The 22886-nt window shown below is 40.7% G+C and overlaps 2 protein-coding genes across 5 annotated transcripts in view; both read left to right on the top strand.

Moving 5' to 3' along the window:
* Positions 1 to 4881, top strand: part of LOC117595947 (zinc finger protein 239-like) — a 31902-nt gene extending 27021 nt beyond the window's left edge. The window contains exons 2-4 of one of the 4 annotated variants that reach the window (XM_053231981.1): positions 14 to 345; positions 544 to 1531; positions 1865 to 4880. In XM_053231981.1, the coding sequence (XP_053087956.1) occupies positions 1528 to 1531; positions 1865 to 3348 (1488 nt within the window). In that variant the 5' untranslated portion in view covers positions 14 to 345; positions 544 to 1527 and the 3' untranslated portion in view covers positions 3349 to 4880. Of the gene's footprint in view, positions 1 to 13; positions 346 to 543; positions 1532 to 1864 lie in introns of all 4 variants that reach the window. The other 3 variants (XM_053231982.1, XM_053231983.1, XM_053231986.1) reach the window with 3 other exon arrangements.
* An 838-nt stretch (positions 4882 to 5719) lies between these two features.
* On the top strand, positions 5720 to 21836 carry LOC128317963 (zinc finger protein 585A-like). Its single transcript, XM_053232119.1, has 6 exons — positions 5720 to 5923; positions 6149 to 7447; positions 9436 to 9580; positions 11879 to 12945; positions 17611 to 17874; positions 19714 to 21836. Exons 2-6 carry the CDS (start codon positions 6239 to 6241, stop codon positions 20632 to 20634), a joined length of 3606 nt encoding a protein of 1201 aa, XP_053088094.1. The 5' UTR covers positions 5720 to 5923; positions 6149 to 6238; the 3' UTR covers positions 20635 to 21836.
* The last annotated feature ends 1050 nt before the right edge of the window (positions 21837 to 22886 follow it).

Here is a 22886-nt window from a genome sequence, read left to right as displayed (position 1 = left end):
GTGTGTGTGGCAGACATTCAGCAGATCAGTATGATCCAGTGGACTGATCCCTGCTTGCTATCTGGGGTTTTATTACAGCAGCAGAACAGCTGGATGTTGTGATGGAGCTGAGGAGCTGGAACACAGAGCTCCAGTAGGTGGCGCTGTGAGCGTCTAGATGTCCCACATTCCCAGAACTAGAAGAAGACGTGCTGCAGTGTTGCTGATTGATGAGCTGAGCTCTCCGACTCTACTAATCATCTTTCCATTCAGATATTTCTCCCAGGGTTTTACCTCCACACTTCCATCTGCTCCGCTGTGGGTGTATTTGAGGTTTTTAACTGCAGTTCTGCTGTAAAGCTCGAGGTAAGAAAGCTCAGAAAGCTAACACTGCACAACTCCAAACACTACAGTGAAGTTAGTTTGGTTAAAGGGCTTTATTCAATTCTAATAAGCACAAGTATTACCAATGCATTTAGTACATGATGTAAAGAAGTAATTGTTCAGTGTAACTGTGTGTGTGTGTGTGTGTGTGTGTGTGATGGTCTCCTGCTTTCCAAACAGTTCCTCAGTGTTTGTGAGAGAGATGTGGAATGTGGTGGATACAGACAGTCTTCTCCCAAAGCAGTGGAACAGCAAGGACAATTCTTTTGTTTGTTTGTTTCTTTCTTTCTTTCTTTTCTTTTTTTTGTCATACACTCAAGACATTAGGACATTCTTGCTGAATGTTTCTGTTGACTTCTGAATTCATTCTGTTGCTACCATCATGAGATCTATCATCAATAAAGATGAGTGAGTCTGTTCCAGAAGCAGCCATGCGAGCCCAAGCCATGACACTACCTCCACCATGCTTCACCCATGAGCTCGTATGTTTTGGATCATGAGCAGATCCTTTCTTTCTCCACACTTTGGCCTTTCCATCACTTTGGTAGAGGTTCATCTTGGTTCCAGAACGTTTGTGGATCATCTCTGTTTTTCTCTCTTCCAATCTGACTTTCTGACTCTTACTGCTGATGAGAGGTTTGTATCTTGTGGTGTGGCCTCCATATTTCTGCTCTCGAAGTCTTCTTCTAAAGGTGGATTGTGGTACCTTCACCCCTGCCCTGTGAAGATTGTTGCTGATGTCACTGACTGTTGTTTTTGGATTTTTCTTTACAGATCTCACAATATTTCTGTCATCAGCTGCTGTTGTTTTCCTCATCCAACCTGTTTCATGTCTAGTTGTTAGTACACCAGTGGTTTCTTTTTTTTTTTTTTTCAGGACATTCCAACTTGTGCCCAATGCTTGTAAAAATGGCTCTGATAGATTTTCCCTCTTATCTCAGCTTCAGAATGGGTTGCTTTTCTCCCGTAGACAGCTCTCTGGTCTTCATGTTGGTTTATCCTTTTTAACAACAAATGCAGTCTTCACAGGTGAAACCCAGGGCTCAAACCAAGAGTAGACATTCAGAGCTATTCATTGGTTAAAGAATCAATCTAACAGGACACACCTGGGCAACAAGGAACACCTGTCAGTCACATGTTCCAGTATTTCTGATCACTTGAAAAATGGGTGGGTTCTGCTCTATCGTCTCAGGTTCATCTTTTGATCTCAAACTCAAATTTATTCAGTGCATAGCAAAAACAAAAGAATTGGTCTTGCTGTTCCAATATTTTTGGAGGGGCTCTATATATCTTTTCGTTCACTGTTTAGTGCACATTACTGCAGAACTATCTAAAATTAAAAACTACTCCACTCCGCTCTTTCACACGTACTCTGGTTGCCAGACAGGAAGTCTGTTGTGTAGCTCAGAATATTAGTTTGTAAAAAATTTCAAGCATAAAATTATGGTTTCTTTATTAAAAGTTATATAACCACTATCCATTTTTCCTCTTTCTGGTCCAGATATGAGTGGTGTCCTGCCTTCTCCTGCTATCCTGTTTCCTACACAGCATGAACTTATCTCTGCAAGATCATCAGTAGATCCAACTAGGATGACATCACACGAGATTAAACGTGAGAATCTGGAATCCACAGAGAGTCCTAGTAGTCATCAAAGCTCATCTGGTGCTTTCCACACTAACGCCCTTTACAGACAAGTGCAGAATGAAATTCACCACTGCGCACAGTGTGGGAAGATTTTCAGTCAAAAGAGTACTCTCAGAGAACACCAGCAAATTCACACAGGAGAGAAGCCGTATAACTGCTCGGACTGTGGGAAGCGTTTCAATCAAAAGAGTACTCTCAAAAAACACCAGTGTATTCACTCAGGAGATAAGCCATATCACTGCCCAAGCTGTGGGAAAAGTTTCAGTCAGAAGAGTACTCTCAAAGAGCACCAGCGCATTCACACAGGAGAGAAGCCGTATCAGTGCTTACAGTGTGGGAGGAGATTCAGTCAAAATGGGAATCTCAAAAAACACCAGCGGATTCACTCAGGAGAGAAGCCGTACCAGTGCTCGCAGTGCGGGAAGCATTTTACGAGCCAGAGTGATCTCCAGCGACACCAGCGCATCCACTCCGGAGAGAAGCCGTATCAGTGTTCTCACTGTGAGAAGAGTTTTATTGAGAGAGGTAATCTTATAAAGCACCAGAGAATTCACACAGGAGAGAAACCGTATCACTGCTCGCACTGTGGGAAGAGTTTTACACAAAGAAGTAACCTCCAAAAACACCTGCGCATTCACACTGGAGATAAACCGTATTACTGCTTAGAGTGTGGGAAGAGTTTTACCCAAGGAACCGATCTCCAAGTACACCAACGCGTTCACACAGGGGAGAAGCCCTATTACTGTTCAGCATGTGGGAAGAATTTTACTAACCAGAGTCATCTCCTGCGACATCAGCGCATTCACACAGGAGAGAAACCGTATCAGTGCTCGCAGTGTGAGAAGAGTTTTATTGAGAGAGGTATTCTCATACAACACCTGCGAATTCACACAGGAGAGAAACCGTATCAGTGTTCACACTGTGGGATGAGCTTTACACAAAGGGGTAATCTCCGAAAACACCTCCACATTCACACTGGAGATAAACCGTATCAGTGTTTAGAGTGTGGGAAGAGTTTTATACAGAGCGCCGATCTCCAAGTACACCAGCACGTTCACACAGGAGAAAAGCCCTATTACTGTTCAGCGTGTGGGAAGAGCTTTACTCGGCATAGCAGTTTCCAGCGACACCAGCGCGTTCACACTGGAGAGAAACCGTATCACTGCTTGGATTGTGGGAAGAGTTTTACTGAGAACAGTAAGCTCATAAAACACCAGAGAATTCACGCAGTGGAGAGTTTTAGCAGACATAGTAATTTGCAGCAACACGAGCACATTCACACGGCTGAGATGGAGGACATTCCGCAGTTCTTTCTAGAAAAAAGTGTGGGAATTAATTAGTTCTGTTCTAAATACTCATTTGTGGTCAAACAGGATCTTAGAAAGGCTTTATACATTCTGGTGTTGCATGTTCCATCTTCTTTACTGGGGGACGCTGTGGGGAATTTAGCACTATAAATTTATACAGTGTGGAAATGAGCAACGTATTATTACAAAATATTTCCAGTTCACTAATTAACTGATCATGTGTATTTATTATTTGATTCTTAATGCATGGCCAAGGTTTTTTTTGTTTGTTTGTTTGTTTTTTTTGGAAAGTATTGAGATTGTAAAACATTATCGAGATCATATCTATTCTTTAATTGTTGGAACAGTCTTCCAAGACAGAATGGCCAAATAGTTGTTGTACCTCTGGAGTACCATGGACTGAAAGAATTGACGTAATTTGTTAATTAAAAAAATCAGGATTTTACCAAATCTGTGAAAATTTGTTAGGGAAGAAAAAAAATGGGTGAATAAAAAAAACTTCCACCATTCCCATAAGTTCACTGAAATTCAACAATTAAAAAGAACACCAATATTAGTTCTTAAGAAAGGACGGAACTCTTTTTTTTTATTTTTAAATGGTCTGAGATTTTGCTCAAATGTCTGATATCCTAAGTAGTAGTTTTTGTGGATTATTTACCTCAGTTAGGAAAGGATCTAAAACACAAGCAGGTGAAATCCTGTGTGTTTATATTTCTGTTGTGAGGTGAGCACATGGGGTAAGCTTATGGCCTTCTTCAGTCCTCTCAACTAAATAATACACACTTCTGGCCTCTGGATCATAAATAATAATGCAGCAGTTATTGAGAAGTCAAAATCTTAAATCCACACAGCTCTAAAACCTGATTAGACAGGGATGTGAATGTAATTCCCATTACAATACATTTCACATTTATCAGTTTATGGGCCTACAACTTATCAAATTTCTTACTTTCAGCAATGACGTATCTTTAAATATCAAAAAGGAGGTTTATTTGTTTTTTAATGCAGATGATTTAATAAAAAAAATCGAACTGAAAGCTCTCACACATACTGTTTAATTAGGGCATGATTGGTGTATTGTTCCAGCTGTCACACTGGGTAAGTAACGCAGAATAACATCTCCACCAGCTGCATATTTCAGGTAAGTGTGTTATTCACATTTGAGTTGCTACAAGTAAGGAGTAAGATCAACATTTGAAATTCCTGTCCTGTTTTAGAACAGCGTCATTCCTGCTTGTTGCTTCCTTTTAAGAGCTTGCAAATATAAACCGTGGTCGAATACACACATGCATATGCTACACACACAATCATAAACCATCTCTACACATACGGTACACTGCGTAAGAAAAACCAACCGGAGAACACGAGCACAATTACTGCATGAACGTAATACTCCTTGCTGAACGGAAATCTGATAACATCTAGACCCTGTAGTGAGCTTTAAGTGTTTTTAGTTAACACTTTTATCATGTTCTAATCATAATTCTGAACAACTTCATGATAAGAAACTAAAGAACATTCCTTCATACAGATGACTGCAATGCAACAGGAATTAGGCCTAAGTTCTTTTTTTTTTGTTTTTTCACTGAAGAGATCAAGTGATGTAAAAGCAATTTATTTTTTTGCTTTTCAGTATGGTACGTTTTCGACATGTCAGTAATGAAAAGCAATATTGTGTGTGGATTGTGTTTCTTTTCACTGCTGAGATTGCATTTTCTCTGGCAAGGAATCTTTCCTTAAGAATCCTAGAGTTATGTTGTGTAAAATTTCTTACTGATGCTTTTCCTTTTATACTGTAGACTTCTGGAGTATTATTTTCTATGCTAAACGCTGCTCTTCACAATAAAACATACGGAGCCTTAATGTCCACCGAGAAATAAAAATGTTGTAAGCCCTCTGAGCCATTTGCAGTTGCAGATCTGCAGATTGTAGATCAGAGTAGGTCCTGAATTTTGAATATGCTCAGGCATCAGAAATAATAAAAAATTATTATATATAGGACTCGGTCAAGCTCCTTACTTCTGTTTGCTAAGAACACAGTTCACACTGCAGACCTTCTGTCCTCACTGTAATACTAAACACTGCGTATTTTTAAAGGCCACAAAACTCTTCAAAACTGCTGTGTGTGTGTGTGTGTGTGTTTCTTAGGCAGTTTTTATTTTAGCTGTAGAGCCACCTTTAAAAGGTTACAAGTTCCAAGAAGAATTGTGTTATAATTTGTGACTCTGCTACTAACTAAGAAGAAACTCATTATATTACTGGCAGAGATATCATCTGCGTTCACACCTCATTCTTCAGAAACCTGGGAAGAGACAGTCTGATTTACATTACTTTACATTACAGATTTTCACTCCTGTGTGTGTGATGTTTAGTGTAAATGTTGAGTTTAGTTGTAGTTTCTCTTTGTTCCTGGGTGATGAGTGAGTGCACAGAGCTCCAGTAGGTGGCGCTGTGAGCGTCTAGATGTCCCACATTCCCAGAACTAGAAGAAGACGTGCTGCAGTGTTGCTGATTGATGAGCTGAGCTCTCCGACTCTACTAATCATCTTTCCATTCAGATATTTCTCCCAGGGTTTTACCTCCACACTTCCATCTGCTCAAGCTCAAGGTAAGTTCAACTCAACAAGCTAACAATCCTAAATGGCTTTCTACTTCCTATGCTAGTGCACTACACAGGCTAGAAAATAGTGATAGTGCTGTTTACACACTCTGGAGTGCACTATATGTAACCAGTTACAAGTTATAGTGTGTCCTGCTAATTATTAATTAATTAATATGGTTTATTTCTTTAAAATATGGAACCATTGACCATTTTTGCCTTTTTTTTCCCTAGATTTTTAATGGTGTCCTGTCTTCTTCTGTGGTCCACTTTCCTACACATTTTAAATTTCCCACCACAAGAACATCAGAAGATCTGACTAGGATGAAGTCAGAAGAGATTAAATGTGAGAGTCCGGAACCCACAGAGAGCTCGAGTAGTCACCAAAGCTCATCTGATACTAACCACACAATCACCCCTCACAGAAAAAGACAAACTCACCACTGCTCACAGTGTGGGAAGAGTTTCAGCGAAAGGACTAATTTCCGACGACACCTGCGCATTCACACAGGAGAGAAACCGTATCAGTGTTCGCACTGTGGGAAGAGATTTACTGAGAACGGTCAGCTTAGACAGCACCAGAGAATTCACACAGGAGAGAAGCCGTATCACTGCTCAGACTGCGGGAAGAGCTTTAGACAAAAGAGTAGTCTCACAAAACATCAGCGCGTTCACACAGGAGAGAAGCCGTATAGCTGCTCGGACTGTGGGAAGAGATTTACACAAACTAGTAGCCTCCGACAACACCGGTGCAAACCGTATAAACCGTATTACTGCTTAGAATGCGGAAAGAGTTTTAAACATGTCCTTAGTCTCCAGTTACATCAACGTATTCACAAAGGGAACAAATCGTATGACTGCTCACAGTGTGGCAAGACTTTTGCAAGCCTGAGTACTCTCCAGCGACACCACCGCATTCACACAGGAGACAAGCCATTTACGTGTTCCCAGTGCGGTAAGAGTTTTATTGAGAACTGTAAGCTCATAAACCACCAGCGCATTCACACCGGAGAGAAGCCGTACAGCTGTTCACAGTGTGGGATGAGTTTTACAGAAAGGAGGTCTCTCCAGCAACACCTGCGCATTCACACCGGAGAGAAGCCGTACCAGTGTTTAGAGTGTGGGAAACACTTTAACAGAACGACTGCTCTCCGAGTTCACCAGCAAACCCACACGGGACAGAAGCCCTATCACTGTTCTCAGTGTGGGAAGAGTTTTACTACGCACAGAAGTTTCCGGCAACATCAGCACATTCACACAGGAGAGAAACCGTATCAGTGCTCCTACTGTCAGAAGAGTTTTACACAATGGGCTACTCTCTATAAACATCAACGCATCCACACTGGAGATAAACCGTATCACTGCTTAGAGTGTGGGAAGACTTTTAATCGAGTGGACAGTTTCCAGTTACACCAGCATGTTCACAGTGGACAGAAGCTCCATTACTGCTCAGACTGTGGGAAGAGTTTTCCTAGCATGAGCCATCTCCAAAAACACCAGCGTAGTCATGCTGAGAAGTCGTATCACTGCCCTTAGAGTGAGAAGAGTTTTAGTCACCAGACAAACTTTCAGCAACACAAGCTCTTTAATAGAATAAGGACATGCTGCAAACTGTATTAAATATACTATTTTAAAGAATTTAACATTCACCAATGAAGGTGCAAGTGTTTTAGTTTTTTTATTCTTAATGCATGCCCATTATATTATATTATAATATAATATAATATAATATAATATAATATAATATAATATAATATAATATAATATATTGCGTCCTATGTGCGGAGGATCTGCAGGATGAAACACCTTGCTGATGAGAGAGAGATCAGAGGAGAATGACCAGACCGATCTGAGCTGACAGGAAGTCTGTAGTAACTCATAATCACTCTTTACAACCGTGGTGAGCAGAAAAGCATCTCAGAACGAACAACACATTAAACCTTGAGGTGAGTGATGAACTACAACAGCAGAAGACCACATCAGGTTCCACTCCTGTCAGCTGAGAACAGGAACCTGAGGCGATCATGGACACAGACTCCCTCACACTGAACAGCTGAAGACTGGAAAAAGACCAGGAGATATTTTTTTTCTGATCTTCAACTGTCCAGCTGCTTTTCTGCTCACCACGGTTGTAAAGAGTGATTATCTGAGTTACTATATCCCTCCTGGCAGCTCGAACCAGTCTGGCCATTTTCCTCTGACCACTCTTATCAACAAGGCGTTTCCAAACACAGAACTGTCGCTCACTCAGTGTTTTTTGTTTTTCGCACCATTCTGTGTAAAACTCTACAGACTGCTGTGTGTGAAAATCCCTGCAGGAGATCAGCAGGTTCTGAAAAACTCAAACCAGCCCATCTGACACCAACAACCATGTCACAGTTAAAAATCACAGAGATCACACTTTTTCTTCACTCTGATATTTGATGTGAACATTAACTGAAGCTCTTGACCTGCATCTGCATGAGTTTATGCGTTGTGCTGCTGCCACATGATTGGCTGATTAGATAACTGTATAAATGAAAAGGTGTACAGGTGTTCCTAATAAAGTGGATGGTGAGTGTATACATTAATATACATTATATTAGGATTGTTGATCCCTTTAAACATTTGGAATGGCACAAGTGACTTATATGTATACACACATTAAAAAAAAAGCATCACTTTTATTTCAAATTAACTCGTGCATTTGCTGTCATGCAACTACTTGCACACAATACTGAAAATTCCACTATAGTTCGTAGTTCACTATACACACAGTACATGCTCTATCCAGTAATACAAAAGTAAAATCATTGAGGCAACATGCAGTTTATAATCTGAAATAAAAAGTTTGACACCACTTTAAATATCCTGCAGATTCATTATGAAGATTCTCTTCTGTCCCTGCTACCTCCTGTCAGCTCCTGTTACGCATAATAAGAAAGAGAAGAAAGTTAGTGCATTACTGGACAAGATAGAATTTCAGTACACTTCTCCTTCAGAAACCTGTCACTTTACCTAACTAGCTCACTTAATTAACCTAACAGGAAAACTGAAGACATTTAAATAGACCATTAGCTGATATTTCACAATAAACCCTTACTAGTAATATAAACTAACCAGAGCTGGGTTATAGTTTAGTTAGTTAGTTAGTTAGCTAAAAGAGATGATCATTTACTGTGTCAAAAGAGTTTCTGTTTGTTAACCATTAAAACATCTCACCTCTCACAGATCCTAACTGTCACTCAGCAGCAATATTTTAGATTCATTTTAGTAGAAATATGATCCAGTGTGCTGATGGCTGTTTGCTCTCTGGGGCTTTATTTCAGCAGTAAATCAGCTTTATGTTGTTATAGTGATGAGGAGCTCTACTGCCCGGGGAAGAGACAGTCTGCTTCACTGCTTTATTCTACACTTTACACACTTTCACTCCTGTGTGTGTGATGTTTAGTGTAAATGTTGAGTTTAGTTGTAGTTTCTCTTTGTTCCTGGGTGATGAGTGAGTGCACAGAGCTCCAGTAGGTGGCGCTGTGAGCGTCTAGATGTCCCACATTCCCAGAACTAGAAGAAGACGTGCTGCAGTGTTGCTGATTGATGAGCTGAGCTCTCCGACTCTACTAATCATCTTTCCATTCAGATATTTCTCCCAGGGTTTTACCTCCACACTTCCATCTGCTCAAGCTCAAGGTAAGTTCAACTCAACAAGCTAACAATCCTAAATGGCTTTCTACTTCCTATGCTAGTGCACTACACAGGCTAGAAAATAGTGATAGTGCTGTTTACACACTCTGGAGTGCACTAGATATCCAATCAGCACTCATTTGGGACTCAGCCCTAGTCAAAGCTTACAGTGTGTGCAGATAATTACTGATTAATTAGTTGGCTGGCTACTAAATAGATGCAAACCATAATTCTGGAGCTCATTATTTCAGGGGAAATGATTAAAATTGGGTTATCCTGTATTAGGCTTGTGTTTGTCTAAATAAAAGCTCTGTAGAACCTGTGTGAGATGGATCTTGCTCTACAGTAGCAGCACAGTAATCCAGGAAACATTCATGAATGCAAGAAGCCCCTAGTGAACAGATCTTTAAAGATCTTCATTTATAAGCCTTTATTCCAGTATTCTTTAGAGTATAATAAAGTTCTTTTCTTTGCATATCACAACTTGTTAGGAAGCTAGAATCGGAGCAAAGGTGCTGGAGCTTGGACCCTTGATCTTTTAATCAGTAACCTAGAGCCTTTAACCACGAGTCATGGCTACTACCAGGTCTTGTGTGCCCTTAGGTGAAGGCTCTTCTGTGAATGGCACACACCCCATCGCTGAATCTGCTGTAGTTCTCAAAATGGTAGTTCTTCTCCAGGGACTGATGAATAGTTCCAGTCTACGTTAAAGGCGAATGTAGTCGCTATAACAGTGCACCAGAGCACTGCGTATAGCATTTCTCTGGAGAATCAGTTTATTATAGTGTGTCGGAAAAAGAGCTTGGCATGAGAGTCCCCAATGCCAGACTTTATAGAGTGTCCCTGAAAACTTCCATTTGCTTGTGATCACTTAGCAGAAGGATTGAGAGATCCTTTGCCTTGCATGCATTCATTGCCAGATCTGACGAGACCTTCTGCCCAGTGGTGTCACCTAATTTTGTGATGTTCCAAAAAGAAGCCGCAAAGGCATTCCTTGATGTGTCCAATACACATGGTATTATTTTCACTGAATGGCGCCTTATGATCCTCAACTCAACTGTTCATCTGCCATGGAGGAAAGACATCTATCTAGACAGAGACATATTACAAATCAGGAGTTGCAAAGGGAGGTGATTATTGTCAGCTCAGTGTATGGGCAGAAAAGTGGTCCAGGAGAGGCCCAGGCAGTTATGACCAAGGTAGGAACATGACCCCAAGATCTTTCACCACCAGCGTCTGTATAATTTGACAGAAAAATACACAGTACATAAAAAAAAAAATCGAATTGTTAAGTCTTTTAATTACACCATGGCAGCATGTGTACAATGCAAAGCTCTCTGTCTCTCGAGACATTGCGACTTAGTAGTCATTTGGTTATATATTTATTTATTTACCTGTTTATTTAGTTTTCCTGCACTTTAGACCACTATTTGCACCCTGATAGATGCTAAACTACATTTCAAGGAAAAAGAGGGCATTAGGAGGAAACCAGTGAGGTCTCAGACTCAAAAGCAGCCAATCCTCCTCCTGTATGACACCAGTTAAGTGGATTTTGGTAATTATATTGTAACAGTTGTACAAAGAACAGACAAAAGGAGTGAGTATGTCATAAAATAGGACATACAGTATGGACATAATGGGTTTAGCTGGACTGCAGCGTTGTCTTATCATGGTAACACTTTTGGGAAGTGCATCTTTATGGTGCAATTATTAGCACGTTTCCACTGTACAGGACAGAATGATACAGCTTAGGAGACTGATCCAAATCTGTAGCTATCCGAGCCAGAGTCTGTGAGGACTGAAGCGGGAGCAATTTGCACTCCTTGCTCGAAGCTTTTCGTAATCATTCTGCTAACTCTCCACTCCAGATTTTTTTATTTTTTCACTCAAAGCCTTCTGTAATCACTCCACTGTTCTCACATACTCTGGTTCACCCTCACTGTTAGTAGGTTTAATTAAACATTTGTATTTTTTTGATCATTTTCACCATCTTTGTGAAAACACCTGGTAAACATGCTTGTAAGCAGGTATACCATGCAGTTGAGTTATAGGATGTCGGGATGTTACACTGGAGCGGTATCCGAGCGTTCCCAGAGTGACCGATCACAGACATGCCGACTTTCTTCAAAGCTTCTCCTTGCTCCAGACGAAATCACGCCACTCTGCTGTCACTCTGCACAGCTTATAAACTCTGTTTTCCAGGCAGGAAAGCTGTTGTTTTGCTCTGTATTTTAGCTGTTTAAAATGCAACTATGTGGTGTATTTATTCATGTTTCTTTTTTTTTTTGCCGCTTTCTGCACTAGATATGAGTGGTGTCCTGTCTTCTACTGCTGTCGTGTTTCCTACGCATCTTGAAATTACCTCCACAAGAACATCAAGAGATCTAACTAGAATGAAGACAGATGAGATTAAATGTGAGCATCTGGAGCCCACAGAGATCTCAAGCAGTCACCAAAGCTCATCTACTCCTTTCCACGATAACGCCTCTCCCAGACTAATGCAAAAAGAACTTCACTACTGCTCAATGTGTGGGAAAAGCTTCAGACAAAAGAGCACTCTCAAACAACACCAGCGTATTCATACCGGAGAGAAGCCGTACCACTGCTCGGAGTGTGGGAAAAATTTTAATCGAGAAGACACTCTCCACGTACACCAGCGTGTTCACACTGGAGAGAGACCGTATTCCTGCTCACAGTGTGGGAAGAGCTTTCGTAACCAGAGTAATCTCCTAAAACACCAGCGCATTCACAAAGGAGAGAAGCCGTATCACTGCTCGGAGTGTGGAAAAAATTTTAATCGAGAGGACACTCTCCACGTACACCAACGCATTCACACTGGAGAGAAGCCATATTCCTGTTCAGAGTGTGGGAAAAGCTTTCGCAACCAGAGTAATCTCCTAAAACACCAGCGCATTCACTCAGGAGAAAAGCTGTATCTGTGCTCGGAGTGTGGGAAGAGTTTTAATCGAGAGGACACTCTCCACGTACACCAACGCATTCACACCGGAGAGAAGCCGTATTCCTGCTCACAGTGTGGGAAAAGCTTTCGCAACCAGAGTAATCTCCTTAAACACAAGCGCGTTCACTCAGGAGAAAAGCCGTATCACTGCTCGGAGTGTGGAAAGAATTTCAGTCAAAAGAGTTATCTAAAAAATCACCAGTTTGTTCACACAGGAGAGAAGCCATATTGCTGCTCGCTTTGTGGTTATAGCTTTGCTTACCTCTGTAATCTCCAGCAACACCAGCGCAATCACACAGGACAGAAGCTGTATCAGTGTTCACACTGTGGGAAGAGTTTTAGTACGCACAGAAACTTTCAGCGACACGAGCACGTTCACACAGCTGAGAATGAGGACATGCAGCAGTTCTCATGAAGGAACTGGGAAGGAACTAGCTTTATTCTAAATATTTAAATACATAAATTCATGCAGATACGGTTCAAGAGCTTCAGTTAATGTTCACATCAAACATCAGAATGGGGAAAAAATTTGTTCTCAGTGACACATAAAATACATTGAAGGAAAAATGCAGAATAAAATAAATATTAATTGAAAAGGTCCAACACTCTTCCATCTTTTTGCAATCATACCTCCCTTTGGCACTTGGTAAGATGGGTCAATATGGTGGTTCAGACCTTGATCATGATGACTCTATGAACAACTCAAGTTGATTTGTCCCATACAGCCGCCTCCAAAAGTATTGGAACACCAAGGCCTATTCTATTGTTTTCGCTATATATTTGGGTTTGAGATAAAAAGATGAATACAAGATGATAGATCAGAACTTTCATTCCCTGATATTTACATCTTGATGTGTTAAACAACTGAAAACCTTTGGTGGCAGATCACACAATTTTTAGGTGAGCAAAAGTATAGAAACAGGTAAGTCTTGAAGTAAATTATAATAAGTTTACTCAAACCAAGAGGAGAAATTCTGAGCTATTAATTATTTAAACTTTCAATCTAACAGGACACACCTGGGCAACAAGAGACACCTGTCAGTCACATGTTCCAATATTTTTGATGATTTGAAAAATGGTTGGGTTCAAACAAAAAGTGCCATGTTCTAAGTTGTTTAACACGTCTAGATGTAAATATGAGGAAATGAAAGCTGAAATTCTGATCTATCGTGTCAGATTCATCTTTTGATCTCAAACCCAAATGTCTTCAGTGTATAGCAAAAACAATAGAATTGAACTTGCTGTTCCAATACTTTCGGAGGACACTGTACAATGAACTATGCACAGTATATTCATTGCGGTCAGAAGCTTGGTTGTAAGTTCCAGAGCTGTGTTTGCAGACTTTGATGATAATCATCACCAGCAATCATGGAAGTCTAAATAGGCCAGAGTGATGCATCACTCTGATATCAGCCGTGCCTCCTGGTTGCAGAAACATAGTGGGAGACTATGGTGATTTTTAACATCAAACCATTTGTTTTCTAAAATTTCACAGTGTGCTATTGGGTGTCAGACAAGCGTACATAAACGCGTTCGCTTTTACCGCATCCTATCGAATCGCACATTTTTCCAAGCTAACAGAAGACGGTTGTGGTTACAGGCAGTTAGAAGGGATAATTGGGCCACGGAGCTCCATCTTTGCAGCACCCGATTCATCTCAGCTACAGTGGGGCAAAAAAGTATTTAGTCAGCCACCAATTGTGCAAGTTCTCCCACTTAAAAAGATGAGAGAGGCCTGTAATTTTCATCATAGGTACACTTCAACTATGAGAGACAGAATGGGGGGAAAGAATCCAGGAAATCACACTGTCTGTTTTTTAAAGAATTTATTTACAAATTATGGTGGAAAATAAGTATTTGGTCAATAACAAAAGTTCATCTCAATACTTTGTTATATACCCTTTGTTGGCAATGACAGAGGTCAAACGTTTTTCTGTAAGTCTTCACAAGGTTTTCACACACTGTTGCTGGTATTTTGGCCCATTCCTCCATGCAGATCTCCACTAGAGCAGTGATGTTTTGGGGCTGTCGCTGGGCAACACAGACATTCAACTCCTTCCAAAGATTTTCTATGGGGTTGAGATCTGGAGACTGGCTAGGCCACTCCAGGACCTTGAAATGCTTCTTACGAAGCCACTCCTTCGTTGCCCGGGCGGTGTGTTTGTGATCATTGTCATGCTGAAAGACCCAGCCACGTTTCATCTTCAATGCCTTTGCTGATGGAAGGAGGTTTTCACTCAAAATCTCACGATACATGGCCCCATTCATTCTTTCCTTTACACAGATCAGTCGTCCTGGTCCCTTTGCAGAAAAACAGCCCCAAAGCATGATGTTTCCACCCCCATGCTTCACAGTAGGTATGGTGTTCTTTGGATGCAACTCAGAATTCTTTCTCCTCCAAACATGACAAGTTGAGTTTTTACCAAAAAGTTCTATTTTGGTTTCATCTGACCATATGACATTCTCCCAATCCTCTTCTGGATCATCCAAATGCTCTCTAGCAAACTTCTGATGGGCCTGGACATGTACTGGCTTAAGCAGGGGGACACGTCTGGCACTGCAGGATTTGAGTCCCTGGCGGTTTAGTGTGTTACTGATGGTAGCCTTTGTTACTTTGGTCCCAGCTCTCTGCAGGTCATTCACTAGGTCCCCCGTGTGGTTCTGGGATTTTTGCTCACCGTTCTTGTGATCATTTTGACCCCACGGGGTGAGATCTTGCGTGGAGCCCCAGATTGAGGGAGATTATCAGTGGTCTTGTATGTCTTCCTTTTTCTAATAATTGCTCCCACAGTTGATTTCTTCACACCAAGCTGCTTACCTATTGCAGATTCAGTCTTCCCAGCCTGGTGCAGGTCTACAATTTTGTTTCTGGTGTCCTTTGACAGCTCTTTGGTCTTGGCCATAGTGGAGTTTGGAGTGTGACTGTTTGAGGTTGTGGACAGGTGTCTTTTATACTGATAACGAGTTCAAACAGGTGCCATTAAAACAGGTAACAAGTGGAGGACAGAGGAGCCTCTTAAAGAAGTTGTTACAGGTCTGTGAGAGCCAGAAATCCTGCTTGTTTGTAGGTGACCAAATACTTATTTTCCCGAGGAATTTACCAGTTAATTCATTAAAAATCCTACAATGTGATTTCCTGGATTCTTTCCCCCCATTCTGTCTCTCATAGTTGAAGTGTACCTATGATGAAAATTACAGGCCTCTCTCATCTTTTTAAGTGGGAGAACTTGCACAATTGGTGGCTGACTAAATACTTTTTTGCCCCACTGTAAATAGCTATCTATCATATCAATGAAGCTGGCTTACTAACTAAAACGTCAACTAGTTATCCTATTTATATTGCTTTAACAAACCTATGTATCTTGCCTAAAATCTACATCAAGAAACCAGGATATTGCAGGCTAGGACACCACTTGGAGTCTTTAGCCAAACCATAAAGACCACTGGGTCCGAGGACTAAGATGTGTGTTGTATTTGGGATGAGGAAGAGAGAGTTAGCAGACACTGAGTGGTGTTTTACTCAGTACAGTGTTAACCCAGTTATCTGAGAGATTTCATCTCGTTTGGCAGATGTATATAACTGGGTTTCGTTGACATTGCAGTGAAAGCGAATATCATGCTTCTGATGTTAATCAGCATCATATCATCCTGTTTCCACTGTATAGACATGCTTTTAGATATGCTGAACCTTCCATCTGAAGCTTCTCTTCTGTCCCATCCCTGCTGGGTAGTCGTGGCTCAGTGGTTAAAGCTCTGGGTAACTGATCAGAAGGTTAGTGGTTTGAGCCCCAGCACCAACAGGTTGCTGCTGTTGGGCCCTTGAGCAAGGCCCTTAACTCTCTCTGCTCTAGGGGTGCAGTATCATAGCTGACCCCAGCTTCCAAAAAGAGTGGGATATGTGAAGAAAAGAATTTCACTGTGCTGTAATGTACGTGTGACAAATGTTTTCTTCTTCTAATTCCCTCCTAACAGCTCCTGTTATTAATCAGAAAAAAAACAAGAAAGTCTGTGTATTACTGCAAGACATCATTTATGTACACTTCTCATCCTAATTAGCTGATATTTCAAAATAAACCCTTATTAATAATATAAATTAGAGTGATGACCAATATGAGGCAGTTATCGTGAGTAGGAGCACTGTTGCTCGGGTAAGAGACGGTCTGGTTCAGTGCCTGATTCTTTAACTTACAGGTTTTTTTTTTTTTTCACTTTGTTTTTCACTTTGTTAACTGGTTCGTGAGTGCACAATGCTCCAGTAGGAAGTAGGGGTTAAACAGTATCTAGAGAAGAAATACAACTCAGTGATTACAGTATTTACTGATGGGTCTAAAGATCCTGAACCTGCTCGAGCTGCAGCAGCTGTGTATGTTCCAGTCGGAGTGTTCTCAACAGAGACGATAGTGATTTTGTTAGCTATTCGATGGTTGGAGGATGCTCGACCTTTGAGCATGATGATCTGCTCAGACTCATTTACTGCATTATTAACTGGGAGATCTTCCAGATAAGATATTTGTATGAAATACAGTTAAGTTTGTTTACAGCTAAAAACTTGGGAAATGAGGAGGAAGACCATCTGGCACAGCAGGCTCTGAAATGCTCTAATATAGAGAGAAATATCTCATTACGTAAAACAGAAGATAAGGCTTTAAGCAGAATGGCTGGCTATAAAAAGAAAGTGGCAAGAAGTTTCTGAGGAGGAAGAAAGGGGAAGACATGGCATCTATATCATGTTCAAAATCAGTAAAGTTGGTAGTGAAAGAAGAAATGTTGGTAACAGAAGAGAAGATCTCATTATAACGAGACTTCGCCTTGGGCATAGAGCTCTGATTTATTCTCTGTATGAAATTTGGAAACATGAGTCTGGAAACTGCAGTAAATGCGGATCAGCAGAACTGTTGATGTTCATGTGTTCTGTTATACTGTAATGCTTTTGAAGGAGAAAGGTCATATCTGCTGGAAGAATTAAGAGAAATGAGAATAAGAAATTTTTTCACTTAATAATCTGCTGTATAATGGTTCGGATCAGTATAAAATATATAATGCATTACTGAGATACCTAAAGAAAGTAGGACTGTAGGATCTTTTTCTCATCACTGTTCCTCCCTCCAGCCCAGCAGGTGGCGAGAACACACTAAAACTCCAAGCAGAAGAAGCAGAAAGCTCCAGTAGGTGGCGCTGTGAGTGTCTAGCTGTGTCACATCCACACAAACAGAAGAAGACGTGCTGCATTTTGCTGATTGGCATTAAATTATTTCTGACAGGGTTTTACCTCCACACTTCCATCTGCTCCGCTGTGGGTGTATTTGAGGTTTTCAGCTGCAGTTCTGCTGTAAAGCTCGAGGTAAGAAAGCTCAGAAAGCTAACCATCCTAAGTGGCTTTTTACTTCCTGTGCTAGTGCACTACACAGGCTAGAAAACAATATGTCCAATCAGGACTCACATGCACTTCAGCACTAATTAAACGTTACAGTGTGTGCGGGTAATTGTTAATTAGTTAATTACTAAATTGATGATAACCATAATTGAGCTGCAGGACTCTGTGGTTTGGCTCTGTGGTGTGGGTCGCTAGCATTGCTCTGCTGAAATAAAAACAATAGAAACCATCACAGAAATTCTAATGGTTTCCACTACAAATGCCATTACAAACCATCAGCTAACCATTAAAACCATTACTGGTCCTTAATGGTATCCACTAGACAAAACATGCCACCAATAGAAGGCAACAGATTACCAGTAGAGACCCACAGGGACCATTACAGCTTCCATTAAAACCTTTACCATTCCCATTATAACCATTAAAACCATTACAAATTGTATGAGGGTTTTTATTGTTTTATTCAGCAGGACCGTAATGACAAAGTAGCTAAATAACTTTAGCTTGACGACAACAGGCCTCATCAAGCTGGATACGAACAGGTTTATTCGTAAATCTTTCTCGAGAGTGTTTACACAATACATTTGGCATTCATGAGAATCCTGCAATTTCAGCAGAACGTTCGTAGCCTGCTCGTGCTCCTGAGTGTGTGTAAATTTACACTTAAGAAGAATAACTGATGTAAACCTCGACTTTAAATCATATAATCTGCCACGAGTTACTGCACTTTTATAGTTTTTACAGTTGAAGACTGGAGAAAGATCAGGTGATTTTTTTTTTCCTAGTCAATTTGGGTGAGTCTGTGTCCATGAGAGCCTCAGATTCCTGTTCTTGGCGGACAGGAGAGGAACCTGATGTGGCCTTCTGCTGTTGTAGCTGTTCTGCTGTTCATGCTGAGATGCTTTTCTGCTCACCACGGGTGTAAAGAGTCATTGAGTTACTATAGATTTCCTGTCAGTTCAGACCAGTCTGGCCATTTTCCTCTGACCACTCTCCTCAACAAGGCGTTTCCTCCCACAGAACTGTCGCTCACTCAGTGTTTTTTGTTTTTTTGCACCATTCTGTGTAAACTCTACAGACTGTTGTGTGTGAAAATCCCTGCAGGAGATCAGCAGTTTCTGAAAAACTCAAACCAGCCCATCTGACACCAACAACCACACCACGATTAAAGTCACAGAGATCACACTTTTTCTTCATTCTGATGTTTGATGTGAACATTAACTGAAGCTCTTGACCTGCATCTGCATGAGTTTATGCATTGTGCTGCTGCCACATGATTGACTGATTAGATAATTGTATAAATGTACAGGTGTTCCTAATAAAGTGGATAGTGAGTGTATGTTTTGTGTTATGGTTTTTATATAACCTTTCTGTTTTTAAAAAAAATTTGGGTGTTAAAAGTGTTTGAAATTTTGCCATGTGTATGAAACGTTATAAACACTTTGTCAGAAATGTTAAAATCTTATCTTCTGTTGCAAAAACCACAAAGGCAACTGATGTTTGTCACCACCCTGAAAGGCAGTGGCTGTCTTTGCGAAATACTTAGCAATCTCTGTCTGCAAATAATTGCACCATGCAATACACTCATGGGCCAGTAACCCGTGTTAGACTGCAGCAGTATCAGAGTGATCTTAGAGCAAGGGACAACACCAGAGGGATTTCTGGAGAAAGTCCCAATCCTCCACTGCCAGTCTGCACCAGTCACAGATATACCCTGGGTTCCAGATAGCTCAGAATTTCAGCTTGTGGTTTTTCTGGTTAAAATATTGACTCATTGACCCATTTTTTTGTCTCTTTCTGTTCTAGATGAGTGGTGTCCTGTCTTCTCCTGCTGTCCGCTTTCCTATCAATTATAAATTTACCTCCACAAGACCATCAAAAGATCAGACTACCATGAAGGCAGAAGAGATTAAAAGTGAGAATCTAGAACCTACAGAGAGCTCCAGTAGTCAGCAGTGGTCATTTGGGTCTTTCCTCACTGACACCTCTCTCAGAATTATACAAAAAGAGATTCACCAGTGCTCACAGTGTGGGAAAATTTTCAGTCAAAAGAGTAATCTCAATCAGCACCAGCGTATCCACTCAGGAGAGAAGCCGTATCAGTGCTCGCAGTGCGGGAAGAGTTTCAATCAGAAGAGTAATCTCAAACAGCACGAGCGTATCCACTCAGGAGAGAAGCCGTATCACTGCTCAGACTGTGGGATGAGTTTTACGCAAAGAAGCCATCTCCAGCAACACCAGCGCATTCACACAGGAGAGAGGCCCTATCACTGCCTGGAGTGTGGGAAGAGTTTCAGTGACCAGAGCAATCTGCAGCAGCACCAGCGCATTCACACCGGAGAGAAGCCCTATCAGTGCTCGGCCTGTGGGATGAGTTTTACACAGAAGGGTAATCTCCAGAAACACCTGCTCTTTCACACTGGAGAAAAACCCTTTCACTGCTTGGAATGTGGCCGGAGTTTTACACAAGGAGCTGATCTTCAAGAGCACCAACACGTTCACACTGGGGAAAAGCCGTATTACTGTTCAGCGTGTGGGAAGAGTTTTACTCGGCATAGCAGTTTCCAGCGACACCAGCACATTCACACTGGAGAGAAGCCGCATCACTGCACGGTGTGTGGGAAGGGTTTTACTCGGTATACTAATCTGCAGCGGCACAAACTCATTCACACGGCTGAGATCGAGGACATGCTGCAGTTCTCATCAGAACATGTGGAAATCAACTAGGTCCATTCTAAATACTTATATCGGGCCAAATGAGATTTATACAGAAATATAGTGTGGTAGTTTTGTGTATTCCTTTATATTTACTAGAGGAGCAGTGATTTTATCAACACTAAGAAACTATAAAGTTTTATACAGTTTATGAAGTAACAATGTACTATTCCAGAACATTCTTTACTCAGTGAAGGAGTAGATGTTTTTAGTAGTTTAATACTAACAGGTGCCCAGTTTAGATATACAGATATATTGGTAATGTAAGATATTATCCAGATATCAATATAATATGTGTGGCTGCCTGCGAAATCCCTGGTCACATGGTCGGATTTTGCTATGTTCTACTTCATACTGTACTGAAAAAGTTTTCCTGAGCTGAAACATTTCATTTTTGCATGTATCTCAATCATGTAAACATTTTAAACTTGGTCAGCTGCCATCTGTACAGTGCTCTTCTGTATTTTGATGATGATGATGATGATGATGATATGACAGCACATCTGCTTATAATCTGAATTGATTTCATTTTGCTTGATGTTTGCTCCAGAATCACGATCAAATCATGACATTCACCGCGTGAATAAATCACACTCGGCTATCGGGAATTTTCAGTAGTCAGACTGACTGTTTTTACTGCTGTGTTTGTTAAACCTTTCACAGTACGTTAGAAAAAGATGATTAGAAGTTAGAAAATTGAATGCATTAGAACATTTCCACATCATTTTCTCAAAATATTGTTGTGAAAGTATAATATAATTATAATTAATATAATATAATATACACTCCTGGCTTCTTCACTGTGAGGATGGATTATCCTTTTCTTTTATCTTGTTTAATATGAATGTATATACGTGTGAATTATTAAAGAAATATTTTAGGTGTTGTTTCATGCATGAGTTTCTGTCTCATGCAGCTGTGATAACTGATAGCCTGAGACACTATCGCACATTCTGTAAATGTGCAAATGTAAATGTGTGTAGGAAGACCATGTGAGTCTTGAGAGTGTGAGAAACGGGCTGCACTAGCAAACGAGACAGTTGTAACCTCTTCGCAACTGCCAGTAAGATAAGAGTTCTTTGTTTCATGTAATCAGACAAAGTTATTAAGATGTAAATTGTGTGATACTAGAAAAACTGAGTGCTGGATTCACATTTTGGAAGATTTTTGGATTTGCTTCCCTGGTCATGAATAAAGAAGAAACTTCACTCAGAGATTTTTGTCTTCTTCTTTCTCATATTTATGATTGCCGTGACAACTGTAGCTCATTTTTGAGATGTTTTATGTCATGTTATTTAACTACTTGGTTCCAGAAGAGTTTGTGTGATTGTGTGGGAAAAAAAATAAAACGAATAATACTTCACAATACCCAACACTTCTATTTATTTTTTACCTTCCCTTTGGCAACTGGTAAGATGGCTCACAAATGATGACCTTTATGGAAAAAACTTCATCTCAGGTGTTATTGTCTGTTTTTCCTTCCTAAATTTTCTCTCCATGACTTTTTGTAAATGCTACAAGCACTGACCATAATACTGAATTTGATTTCTGATTACTTTTAACAATGGACATTGTCACAGAGCAGCTTTACATAAATCCGGATATTAGAATTAAATCCCTAATGAGCAAGCCAGAGGCTTTTATAACGCTAAAAACCATCTAGCCTGAGACTGTGCTGAGGCTTTTTCTAGTACAATTGACCATTTTTACATTTCCAGCTTCTAGATGATGGATTGCTAGTCCAAAGCAACTACAGATTAACATACTATTAAAACTTCATGACGATAGCTCAATGTAAAAACTCTGAAATGTGTTTAGATTCTGAATGATCTGTTTATACACTATATGGCTGAAAGTTTGTGGACATCTGACCATCACACCCATATGTGGTTCTTCCCCAAACTGTTGCCACACAGTCTGAAGCACACAATTGTATAGAACGTCTCTGTGTGCTGTAGCTTTACAGTTTCCCTTCACTGGAACTAAGAGACTCAAACCTGTTCCAGCATGACAATGCCCCTGTGCACAAAGCGAGCTCCATGAAGACATGGTGTGTGAAGGTTGGAGTGGAAGAACTCGAGTGTCCTGCACAGACCCCTGACCTCAACCCCACTGAACACCTTTGGGAAGAACTGGAACTGGAGACTCCTTACCCAACATCAGCGCCTGACCTCACTAATGCTCTTGTAGCTGAATGAACACAAATCCCCACAGCCACGCTCCAACATCTAGTGGAAAGCTTCCCAGAAGAGTGGAGCTCATTA

The sequence above is a fragment of the Pangasianodon hypophthalmus genome, chromosome 2 (assembly GCF_027358585.1).
Source record: "Pangasianodon hypophthalmus isolate fPanHyp1 chromosome 2, fPanHyp1.pri, whole genome shotgun sequence".
NCBI lineage: Eukaryota > Metazoa > Chordata > Actinopteri > Siluriformes > Pangasiidae > Pangasianodon > Pangasianodon hypophthalmus.
This window is presented reverse-complemented; position numbering and strand designations above follow the sequence as displayed.

Excerpts from the sequence above, each read along its gene's own strand:
- LOC128317963 (XM_053232119.1), top strand. The coding sequence starts at position 6,239 with ATGAAGTCAGAAGAGATTAAATGTGAGAGTCCGGAACCCACAGAGAGC. Across the intron at positions 7,448-9,435 it reads AGAAGTCGTATCACTGCCCT|ATGTCCCACATTCCCAGAAC; the intron begins TAGAGTGAGAAG and ends GTGAGCGTCTAG. Across the intron at positions 12,946-17,610 it reads AGGACATGCAGCAGTTCTCA|GATCTTTTTCTCATCACTGT; the intron begins TGAAGGAACTGG and ends GTAGGACTGTAG.